Genomic DNA, 12,282 nt, shown 5'->3' with positions numbered 1-12,282 from the left:
AAGGGCCTGGAGACTTCTTTACCAGTGCAAAGAGTGCTACCTCATTGTTTTCCAGGGCTAGATAAAGTTCCACTGACTGGTTACATCATCATTTATTTAACCGGTAATTATATGTTAAATGGATGGGTCTTAGAATCCACTTTGATTAAAACCTATAGGGATGGGTCATGACTAATCTAGGTTTGGAACAGGGCGAGAGGTTTTGTACTTAAGCATCATTCAGGAACGTTTTGCCTCATGTGGGCCCTGAAGAGCCTGTCCATAAAGGATCTGAACTTAGAGTTTTCTCCTCCGGTGCGCGTGAGCTTCCTTGCTAAACAGAAATGCTTTGGTATGTACGTAACTTTATTTTGCCCCAGAATGTGAACTCCCCGAAGTCAGGGACCATCTTTTGGATTTACTCAGCAAAGCCACATGACCCGAGTCCACAAATGTTTCCGACAGTGCAAGTGACATTGAGACTCAGTGAGGCAGTGGATCAGAAAAGAATGAAAACTCATTCAGTTGGGTTTCTGAGACACATAGAAATCCTAAATAGAGATCAAAGGAGATGCTGGAACTTCACTTTTAACTGAGACTCTCCTAATCCATGTTTTGAAGAAGGTGCTTTCCTCACCCTTCTAGGGGGGCTCCGTGCTCTTCATCATCATCATCTTCATCCGAATCCGTTTCTGATGAGTCATCATCATCGTCGTCATTTTCACTAAAGCCTTGTTGAGGCGTCAGCTGCAAGGTCTTCTTCTTCTCCTGGGGGAGGGCAGAGCAGGTGAGAGAGACCCAGGTAAGGAAACAGAAGTGAACCCATGTCGTTTTCTCCCAGGGCTCTAACCCGTCCCTCCTTCCTGGCGCCACATCAGAGAGAGGGCAGCAATCCCCGAAAGGCCTTGAGACCGTCTGCTCCTGCTGACTACACACTGGTCCCCACTTTCTATAACCATATTCTAGTTCTCTGCTTGAGGTTTAGGCATAAATTTTATCCAATATATATCTATCTGACCTGTTACGTAGGAGACTCTGAGACCTCTGCATAAACTACCCAGTAGATTCAACCCTGGGGACTTTTGGAGAAAGGCACCTCTAAATTATTATATTGGAAGGAAATGAGGAAAAGTGAAGTGTGAAGACAAACTTTAGGGGATCTTAATATTCAGAGGTCCTAAGGAGGAAATCTAGTATTTAATTTGCAAGACTGCCCAGAGTAAGCTGCTTGTTCATGACCAACTCTGTGCCTGAATTCTGATCAGCAGTTCCAGAGACCACAGGTATTCTGTTTCCATTCTCTTCAAAGGGTATCTAACTGATCCAAATTTCCCTTCCCTTCCCCCTTAAGTTAGATGCAAGGATTAGGCCCTGGCTGGGTGGATCAGGTGTTAGAGTATCGTCCTGATACACCCAGGCTGCAGGTTCAATTGCCAGTCAGGGAGCATATAAGAATGAACTAATAGGTGGAGCAGCAAATCAATGTCTCTCTCTTTCTAAGATCAATCAATCAATAATTTTTAAATACAAAAAATGCAACGACTATGCATTGTATCTCAAGAGACTCTCCGTTACTGGCATTACAAACCTATCTTTCTGAGCTTCAGCTTCTCTGTGTACCATCCCACCCTCTCAAGGCCATGAGAAGGGGTCTGATGGTGCTTGGAGCTTGGAGGGGCAGTTGGGGTGGGGTCCATATCTCTGCCTCTGTGGCCTGGAGCCTGAGAAGTGCCCTCACTTAGGACCTGAAGGATGACCAATTGGCCCCCTTTAAAAGTAGATTTTGAAAGCTTGGTTTCCAAATGCTATATGGCTTATACTAAGGTTAATAGATTTTGGTTCTAGTTTTTAAATTATATAACACTAGAGGCCCGATACATGAAAATGCGTGCAAGAGTAGGCCTTCCTTCCCCTGGCTGCTGGCACCGGCTTCCCTCCGGCACCTGAGACCTGGGTAGCTTCCCTCTGACCCCCAGCTTTGTCCAGAAGGACGTCCGGTCTAACGATCATATTATCCTTTTATTATTGTAGATTTCTTTCATGGTAAAGCAGCTACTGGCACATATAATTGTGACACATTAAAGGACATCAAACACTGTTTTGGGGCCCAGCTGACATGGCTCAGTGATTGAGCATCAATCTATGAACCAGGAGGTCACGGTTCAATTCCCGCTCAAGGCACATGCTGGGTTGTGGGCTCGATCCTCAGTGTGGGGCATTCAGGAGGCAGCAGATCAATGATTCTCTCTCATCATTGGTGTTCCTATCTCTCCCTCTCCCTTCCTCTCTGAAATCAATAAAAAATTATTTAAACACACACAAACACAAAAACTTCTTTTGGTCACAGCACAACACAGATTTATTATACATGGCCTTGGATATTTTTTTATAACATGGCATTATACAAACACCTGAAAAATGACTCTGTGGGTTAGATGTTAACACACACTATTAAAAACACAGCACACTACTCACAAAGTGGGGCTACATTAAAATGGCACCTCTCGGGCCTTTTACGAAATCAGTCTATATCACCAAAGCTTTCTGTGCTGCTTCAAATGTTCTCTCTCATAGAGCTGTGAAGGCTCCTGTTCCTCACGGAAAGCTAACCTGAGACCAGTGGACCACAGGCTAAGGCTGAACACAATGATGCTAAAAGAGCACACGCGCAACTTTAAGGCCTCACCTGGCTTAGAGCTGTAGGCATCTTTCTGTCTTTCTCTCAGAAACAGTTCATAGAACAACAATAAAGTAACATCTGGGTCTTAAGACTTCAAAATTAAAGTCTCTTTCACAAAATATTGACAATAAATGAATGCCTAAAACAATGACTCCAAACTTGCTTTATAAAGAAAATTACTTGGGCCTGGCTGGCGTGGCTCAGTGGTTGGACACTAACCTATGAACCAGGAGGTCAGGGTTCAATTCCCGGTGTGAGCCTGATCCTCAGTGTGGGGCATACAGGAGGCAGCCGATCAATGATTCTCTCATCACTGATGTTTCTCTCTCTCGCTCCCTCTCCCCTTCCTCTCCAAAATCAATAAAAATATATTTAAAAAAAAAGAAAAGAAAGAAAATTACTTGGAGTGCTTGCTAAAAATATAAACCCCCATGCTTTTACCTTCAAGACTCTGATTTGGTATTTCTAGATGGGGACTGGGAATCTGAATTTTAAAAACTAAGTGTCCCCAGCTGATTCTTATGATCAGTAAAGTCTGCAGAACACTGGCCTGTATTATATGAAGCTCCTCACCGGAACGTCAGCGGTAGCCCTGGCCGATGTGGCTCAGTTGGTTGGGCGCTGTCCCTACATAGAAAGGTTGCAGTTTCGATTCCCAGTCAGGGCACATCCCCAGGGTTACCTGCTCGATTCCCAGAAGGGGGAGTGCAGGAGGCAGCGATTAATGTTTCTCTCTCTCCCTTCCTTTCTAAAACTCAATTTCTAAAAATCTTTTAAAAAAGTCAGCTGTAACAGTAGTCTTTATTCCAAAGGAGAGTCAAAAATCTTAAGGTTTTTTCTTACTAATTATCCTCCATGAGCTCAAAGATACCAGACCACTGGAGGTGACCATCCAAGAAATGCTTACTACTGAACTGGTGTCAACTGTAACTACTAAACAATCAAAGCAGGAGAAGCTGGGCGATACTGCACCTTGTTATTTTCCTCTTCATACTCATCACTGCTGTTATCAGCCATAGTCTTGTTTGGAGGATGGGCAGAACGAGCAAGTCCTTAGAAGAAAAGTTTTCCCTTTAGGTTATTGTTAAAAGAATTTTTAAGGACAAATAATTTCTAGTTTATAATATTTTATAATCTGACCACAGTTTATATGAGCATCTAGCTAAAAGATAGGAGACTGAACCCTAGCCATGGCTCTGTCAATTCAATTCAAACATGTATTTACTAAGCATTTCTGTGCTGAAGGCACTGGGTTAGACATTATACTAACTGATTATTTGCTGTTACATAAATAGTATAAAATCTGCCATTAGTTTACATACACATTGATAAAATGAGGTTAGTAATTAATAAAGTGAAAAGAGTACTGGATTTATACTCAAAATACTGAGTTTGGAGGACATTCTATCACTTGGACAAAATGACCCCTTCTCTGGGTCTCAGTATTCCTACCTCTGAACGAGGTCCATAATACCTCTCACTCAGGACTGTTGTAAGGATCAAATGAAAGAACTTAGATGAAAGAAACGAACCCAGCTCCTGCTAAAAATTAGTCACAAATATAAATCTGAATCAGCCTGGCCCATGTGGCTCAGTGGTTGAGTGTCGATCCATGAACCAAGAGGTCACAGTTTGATTCCTGGTCAGGGCACATGCCCAGGTTGCGGGCTTGATCCCCAATAGGGGGTATGCAGGAGGCAGCCGATCAATAATTCTCTTATCATTGACATTCCTATTTATCTCTCTCCCTTCCTCTCTTTAAAAATCAATAAAAAGATATTTTAAAAAATAAATCCGAATAAGTGCCCATAAAGCAATAAAAATATTCTGAATAATTAACCAGATGTAGATTTCTAAATCAAATAAATGCCTATTAAACACCATTTTCCAGCCTACTGAATTACTCAAAATGAATTTATCATGCCCACAGCCAGCATGATTAAAAACATGGTTGAGTCAAAAACCTGGGAGTCCAGGTATATATATATCTCTCCAAAAGATTAAAAGCATTGACTCAGATACATGTATGCTAATATTCATTGCAGCATATTCACAAATTCACAATAGCCAAAAGATGTAAATAACGTAAATGTCTAACAGCAGATGGATATATAAACAAAATGTGTTTATATAGACAATGTAATATTATTCAGCCATAAAAAATAAGGATATTCTAACACATGCTCCAGCATGAATGAATCTTGAAAACATTATGCTAAGTGAAATAAGCTAGACACAAAAGAACAAATATTGTAAGATTCCACTTATGTGTACCTAGAGTAGGCAAATTCATAGAGACAATGTAGAATAGAGGCTACCAGGAGCTGGGAGGCAGAGGGAGATGGGGAGTTATTATTTAATGGGTACAGTTTCTGTTCAGGATGGTGCAAAAGAACTGGAAATAGATAGTGAGATAGCTATGCAATATGGATTTACTTAATGCCACTGAATTATATACTTAAAATAGGGTTAAAATGGTAAATTTTATATTAGGTATACGGTATTTACCACAAAAAACAAACAACCCTAAATGTCACCCTTTGTTCCTAACTCAAAAGCCAAATCCAATCCATAATCAAGTCTTAGTGATTTTTAAAATATTTTTTATTGATTTCAGAGAGAGGCAGGGAAAGGGAGAGAGACAGAAACATCAATGATGAGAGAGAATCACTGCTCAGCTGCCTCCTACACATCCCCCACACTGGGGATCAAGCCCGCAAATCAGACATGTGCCCTGACTGGGAATGAAACCATGATCTCCTGGTTCATGGGTTGATGTTCAACCACTGAGCACACCGGCCGGACAAGTTTTAGTGATTTTTCTTCTCTTTATTCTCAGCTTCCTCACAACATACAAGCCACTATCACTCAACTCAGCCATTGCAACAGTCCTTCCAACTGCTTCCTCCTTTCACCTTTCCACCCATTCTAGGGCAGTAGCACAGCCTCCAGGGCTCTGCTTCCCGCTGCTGCCTCTCTCCACCTCCCTCCTGCATGTTTATTCTGATATCACTCCTTCCCCCCACAAGCTGGTCCCTTTCAAGTCCTCAAACTCAATTTCTTTCTGGCATCAGGGCCTTTTCACATTTCATTTGCTGTTCTTTTTTCCTGGCCTACTTTTCCTCACTGTCTGGATCCCCCCATCTTTCAGTCTCAAATGTCACCTCATTAGGCCATCCCTGATAACCTATCAAAAGTAGATCCCAGCCCTAGCCGGTTTGGCTCAGTGGATAGAGCATCAGCCTGTGGACTGAAGGATCCTGGGTTCAATTCTGGTCAAGAGCACATGCCCAGGTTGCAGGCTCAATCCCCAGTAGGGGGTGTGCAGTGGGCAGCTGATCAATGATTCTCTCTCATCATTGATGTTTCTCTCCCTCCCTCCCTCTCTTTTCCTCTCTGAAATCAATATATATTTTTAAAAAATAGATCCCACTCCTCACCATTATTCTCCCTAACATCAAGCTCTTTGCCTCCATCAATGCATTTACCACATTTGTATGTTCATTTATTCATTTGTCATGTCTCCCATGATTACAAGCCTCAGGGTGGCAGAAGCAATGTTTTTTAATACCTGTATGTGCAGTACCGAGCATAAGGCTGATGCACAGTACGCATTCAAAAATGCATTGCTGGCCCTACCTGGTTTGGCTCAGTGGATAGAGCATCGACCTGCGAACTGAAAGGTCCCAGGTTCAATTCCGGTCAAGGGTACATGGCGGGGTTGTGGGCTTAATCCCCAGTGGGGGACTTGCAGGAGGCAGCTGATCTATGATTCTCTCTCATCATTGATGTTTCTATCTCTCTCTCCCTCTTCCTTCCTCTCTGAAATCAATATATATATCGCTTACCTAATAGACAAACATGTAAATTAATCATCCCTCTACTATGCTCACCAGCCAATCAGGAGAGTATGCAAATTAACCCAACAAAGATGGCGGTTAATTTGCATAAGTAGGGGAGAAATGGCAAAGCCAAGACTGAAGGCTCCAGCCTGAGGGAAGGCCTGGGTCCGGGTTCCGGAAGAAAACTGGTGCCGGCATCCTGGGGAAGGGAAGGCCTATTGCACGAATCTCTTCGTGCAATGGGCCTCTAGTATATATATAATGCATTGTTGAATAAATGACAGTGTCAGGTCCTCTTAAAATATCCCATTGATATTTTTATTGGGATTGCAGGTTAAGGGCAGGTTACTGAAGCATCTTCAAAAATGAGCAAAACAGTTTTAATAAGTTAAAACACACACACACCAGGCCCGACAGACTGAGCAGAGCAGCAGCCTGACGTAAGTGGCAGTTGGGAACACTGATCAGGCTGGAGGAAGACCGGGAAACCTGGGGCTGTGTTTTCTTCCCCCATAACTAGTTACAACACAGGGCAACGGCCAGTGAGGAAACCCGGCTCTGAACGCGGACATCTGCTACTACAAAACAGACTTCTTGGAGACAGTCATCGGCCCAGCTGCTCTTTGTTCCGAGGACCGTTTTCTTTCTTTCCTTTTCCTTCCTCTCTTACCTCTGTATCTTGGGGTTGGAGTATAAATACTTGCCACGTCTTCGGAGTCGTTAATCTCTAGGCGCTCATCATATGTCTGGTTTTCAACAATCTTGGTCTAAGCAAAAAGAGACATGGTTACGGATCGGACACCACGCACTCCGTGGAGAGGGGCACTGATCCTCTTCCTTACCCACGACACCCACTTCGCCCCCTTTCACACCCTCCTTCTGGCCCGCTGGCCCGAGGTCCAGCAGGGAGTCCCTCTGCGGCAGTCCCGGTAGGGCCTGCGGCCAGACTGGCCGAGGAGGCAGCGCCTGGCGGGAACAGCGGCTGACGTCTCCTCTGCTCCCTAGACGGTCAGCCCCGCCGCAGGGGCATAGCTTTCCTGGGGGATGGCGGCTCTCTCCCGGGCTCCGTGCGTCCCCCGAGGCTAGCGAGGTTTCCCAGGGAGGCCGTACTGGCTCTAGAAGAGGCTTGTCCCAGGGGTTCCCTCGTTGACCGGGCGCCGGGGGCACTCCCGTCTCAGTCCCGTCCAATAACCCCGGGAGCATCGCCCCCACCTCCACCCCACCTCCGTCTTGCAGGTCGAATCCCTCTCAGTTTCTTGGGGAGTAAACGCAGCAGGATGATGGTGAGTGGCGGGAGGGAGGGAGTCAAGGAGCAGCTGTAACGGAGACGAGCAACACGGGGGCTCCTGGACGGCGGGAAGGGGCGTCCCCCTCTTTCCTCCCGGGCGGGAGAGAGGCAGCGGTCCCCCGCCTGCCGCCTACCTGGAGCCCCGCTGAATCCGTCTCCTCTGCCTGGCAGGCACCCCGGCCTGCGGCTGGGGTCTCGCTCCAACCCTGGCCAGGCCACTTGAGGGACTCCGCCCGGAGAGACCCGCCTGTGGTCCGCGGCCGGTCGCTAGGGGAACACAAGCAGCTCTGAGCTCTCGCGAGACCTTCTCTCCTCCCGGCGCGCCTGCTCTGCCCGCGCAAGCGCGGAGGCGGAGACGGCTGGGAAGCAGCCTCTCTGGGCGCCTGTGGCGACACCCTGCGGTCACGGTGGGAAGGCGGGAGGGTAGGCGCATGGAGGGCGCTTTCCATCTGGGATACCCACATCAGTATCACAGGGCATACATTTCCTCATGCATCGGTCCCCTCAGAATGTAAGCCGCGTCTTTAAGGAATAGTCCCACGACTCTTGGTGCGTTCTCTTTCCATTTATGTTCCACTAGAGGCCTTCCCAGGCATGGTGTCCCATTGCACGGGACACGCTTCTAACGAATTACTTGTTGTTTACCTGAGATTCCAGTTTAACGTGGTGTCTGTATGTTCATTTGCTAGAGGAGACTGCGCTTCTTTAGGGCAAGATCTGTGTCTGATTAATTTTAAGATCTTCATAGCATCAGTGCGTTGCATAAATTAGATGCTTTAAAGGTACTCATTGGGCGGGTGAAGGAATGAGTGAAGGAAGATGTAAGGAACAAATATTTCAAAACTACAGCCATTTGGGAGAAGAGAGAGAGAGAGGAGAAGATTGGAAATTTGACCCTGAATACCTGCCAGAGGAAAGTGTCAAAGTGGTTTTAAAAGGAAAATGAGACCTGGCTGGATAGCTCGCAGCGGTTCTCAACCTGTGGGTCGTCGGCGACCTCTTTGGTGGTCGAACGACCCTTTCACAGGGGTCACCTAAGACCATCCTGCATATCAGATATTTACATTACGATTCATAACAGTAGCAACATTACAGTTATGAAGTAGCAACGAAAATAATTTTATGGTTGGGGGTCACCACAACATGAGGAACTGTATGTAAAGGGCCAGAAAGTTGAGAACCACTGGTTAGAGCATCATCCTCACACCCAAGGTCCTGGGTCTGAAACAACCAATGAACGCTTGAACAAGTGGAGCAGCAGATCTCTCTCTCTCTCTCTCTCTCTCTCTCTCTCATCAATAAATTTAAAAAACATTTTTTTAAAGAAAGGAAAATGAGGGACACCTCTTCTGAGACTTTGGTTTAAAAATGGAGCTGCAACATATTTTAAATATTTTTGTCATCTATTACTGCTAATAATGAATATGTATTGTTGAGCACTTTCTAAGTAGGAGCACTTAGATTATATAATCTTATGTATTAATATACTAGTGGCCTGGTGCACAGATTTATGCACATTGAAAGGAAAATAATTAGAAAAAAATTTGTGCACTCGGGGTGGGGGGGTTCTCAGCTCGGCCTGTGCCCTCTCGCAGTCTGGGACCCCTCAGGGGATGACCACCTGCCGGCTTAGGCCTGCTCCCTGGGGGATTGGGCCTAAGATGGCAATCAGACATCCCTCTGGCAGCCCGGTAACCCTCGGGGGATGTCCACTTGCCAGCGGGGAGCAGGCCTAATCTGCAGTTAGACATTCTTAGCGCTGCTGAGGAGGCAAGAGAGGCTCCCACCACCACCGCTGTACTGGCAGCTGTCAGCCTGGCTTGTAGCTGAGCGGAGTTCCCCCATGTGGGAGTGCACTGACCACCAGGGGGCAGCTCCTGCGTTGAGTGTGTCATAGTGACCAGTCATTCCCAGTCTTTCTGCTGTTAGGGTCAGTTTACATATTACCCTTTTACTATATAGGATAGAGGCCTGTTGCACAGGTGGGGACCGGCTGGTTTGCCTTGAAGGGTTTCCCGGATCAGGGTGGGGGTCCCGCTTGGGTGCCGGGCCAGCCTGGGTGAGGGGCTGAGGGCCGTTTTCAGGCTGGCGGTCGACTGAAGCTCCCAACCTCTCCTTTTTTTCTTTTTTATATTCTGAGATTTATTTACCTTCTATAATTGAAACATTGTTGCCGTCACTGGTGCTCCCAGCTCTGAGGCCGTGGCCGGCTGAAAGCAGGTATCTGGGGTTTGTTTAGCTCCTATAACTGAAACTCTGTTGCTTTTGGAGCTGTTGCTTAGAGTGGAGCTCAGAGCCAGGCCGCAGCAGGCAGGGAACCTTGGCATCCTCCATCACTGGAGCAAGCAAGCCTCCCGCTCGCTTCAGCTGCGTGGCTGCTGGCTGCAATCTTGGTTGGCAGTTAATTTGCATATCACCATGATTAGCCAATGGGAAGTGTAGTGGAGGTACGGTTAATTACCCTTTTTGTCTTTTATTAGATAGGATACTAGTGGCCTGGTGCACAGATTTGTGCACATTGAAAGAAAAATAATTAGAATATTTTAATATTGCTATTTGCCCTTTCTCCCTCAGCACCTGAGAGCCGGCGGCAGCCCTGCCCCTGCCACCTCTGCTGGTCGCTGCCTGCGGGGCAATTGATGGGTCCATTAAACCACCCCTGCCCCCCACCACACACACCTGCCTTGGCATGGTGCCACCCACTCACCTGTCCACCATCCCGCCATGGTCCTGTTCTCGCCCTCATCAGGGCCCGTTGGGGCCGGCAGTACCTCCACTGCCTCCCACTGCCAGCACCCGCCATGTTCTGTGCCACCCCCTGGTGGTCAGCACACATTATAGCGAGCAAACTCCCTGTCTCCTGGTCAAATTCCGGGTCAAATGACCGCCCGAGGGAAAAAATTGTATATTATGCTTTTATTATATAGGATTATCTTCTTCACAACTTTATGGTAGATGCTGCTGCCAATTTACAAATTAGGAAATTAAAGCTTAGAAGAATTAAAGGAATTGCCTAAAGGCACTCAGCTAGTAAGTGCTGAAAATGGGAGTCAAACACAGGTCAGTCTAATTCCCAAGTCTCTGCTTCTCACCATTATGACATACTGCCTCCAAGGTACTCGTCACAAAGCATGCTCAAAGGGGTGCTTTGCTTATACAACTTAATTCAGTTAATGTCATATTGCCAAAGACCCGGTATCAATTGGTCTTTCAGAGCTTTGTTGGTCCACATTGCAGGCCCTGAAAGTCTTCACAATGAAACAATAATTCCAAGCATGATTTTTACTTTTATTTATTAATTTACTTATTATTTTTAAAATATCTTTATTGATTTTTAGAGAGAGATGAAGGCAGAGAAGCATCAAGGCAAGAGCAATTGGCTGGCTCCTGCATGCCCCCTATTGGTATTCTTTCAGTGCATGGGATCACATTCATGCACTGAGCCACACTGGCCAGGGCTTATTATTATCATTATTACTAGAGGATGGTGCAAGAATTCGTGCACGGGTGGGGGTCCCTTGGCCTGGCCGGTGATCGGGGCTGATTGGGGGGCTGGCCCACCGGTGGGGGGAGCGGGGGAAGGACCTTGGGAGGTTGGCCAGCCATGGAAGGTTGGCTGTGGGAGTGCACTGACCATCAGGGGGCAGCTCCTGCGTTGAGCACCTGCCCCCTAGTGGTCAGTGTACATCATAGCAACCAGTTGACTGGTAGTTCGGTCCTTCAGTCACTTAGGCTTTTATATATATACTAGAGGCCCAATGCACAAAAATTTGTGCACGGCGGGGGGGGGGGGGTCCCTCAGCCCAGCTTGCCCCCTATCACATACTGGGAGCCCTAGGGGATGTCCTATTACCTGCTCCCTGCTCCCCTTGGGGCTTGGGCCTAAGCCACAGTCTGGCCTCCCTTTATGGGAGTCAACCAGGCTGATCAGGGGAAGGCCGCAGCCCCATCTCCGCACTGTTGCAGCCACTGCAACACGGACCAAGATGTTTTCATCAACACGGACTCCAGTCCCCTTACCTTGAAAAGAATCCATCCATACATGCTTCCATCCTTCCATCTTCCTTCCTTCCTTCCTTCCTTCCTTCCTCCTTCCTTCTCCTCACCTGAGGATATGTTTCCATTGATTTTTAGAGAATGTGGAAGGGAAAGGGAAAGACAGAGAGAAGCATCAAAGTGAGAGGAACACTTTGATTGGTTGCCTCCTGCATGAGCCCTGACCTGGGCCCGGACCAGGGAGGAACCTGCAACCTAGGTACATGCCCTTGGTCAGAATTGAACCCAGAATCTGTGTTGGGCAGGCCGAGGCATTACCCACTGAGCCAAACCAGCTAGGGAAGGATATGACATTTCTTAGCCCCTTCAGCAGGGGACCTCCATTTTTTCCTCCAGGAGTGAGGTGGAAAAACCCTAGATCACCTTCTTGGATTCTTATTACACAAGTTATTTAGCGGTGTACTGGCTGCTTAGCCAATGAGAAGTCAGAAAAGATG

At 46.8% G+C, this 12,282-nt stretch overlaps 1 protein-coding gene across 1 annotated transcript; it reads right to left on the bottom strand.

Annotated features, from left to right (window-relative positions):
* Window positions 1-580: 580 nt before the first annotated feature.
* LOC102766232 (intraflagellar transport protein 46 homolog) lies at window positions 581-10,507 on the bottom strand. Its single transcript, XM_006758734.2, has 5 exons — window positions 10,497-10,507; window positions 7,924-8,185; window positions 7,172-7,268; window positions 3,632-3,711; window positions 581-747 (listed from the first exon to the last, which is right to left on the bottom strand). Exons 1-5 carry the CDS (start codon window positions 10,505-10,507, stop codon window positions 613-615), a joined length of 585 nt encoding a protein of 194 aa, XP_006758797.1. The 3' UTR covers window positions 581-612.
* Between the last annotated feature and the right edge of the window lie 1,775 nt (window positions 10,508-12,282).

This window comes from Myotis davidii, unplaced genomic scaffold (assembly GCF_000327345.1).
Source record: "Myotis davidii unplaced genomic scaffold, ASM32734v1 scaffold355, whole genome shotgun sequence".
NCBI lineage: Eukaryota > Metazoa > Chordata > Mammalia > Chiroptera > Vespertilionidae > Myotis > Myotis davidii.
The sequence above is the reverse complement of the archived record's forward strand: the minus strand, read 5'-3'. Positions and strand labels throughout refer to the sequence as shown.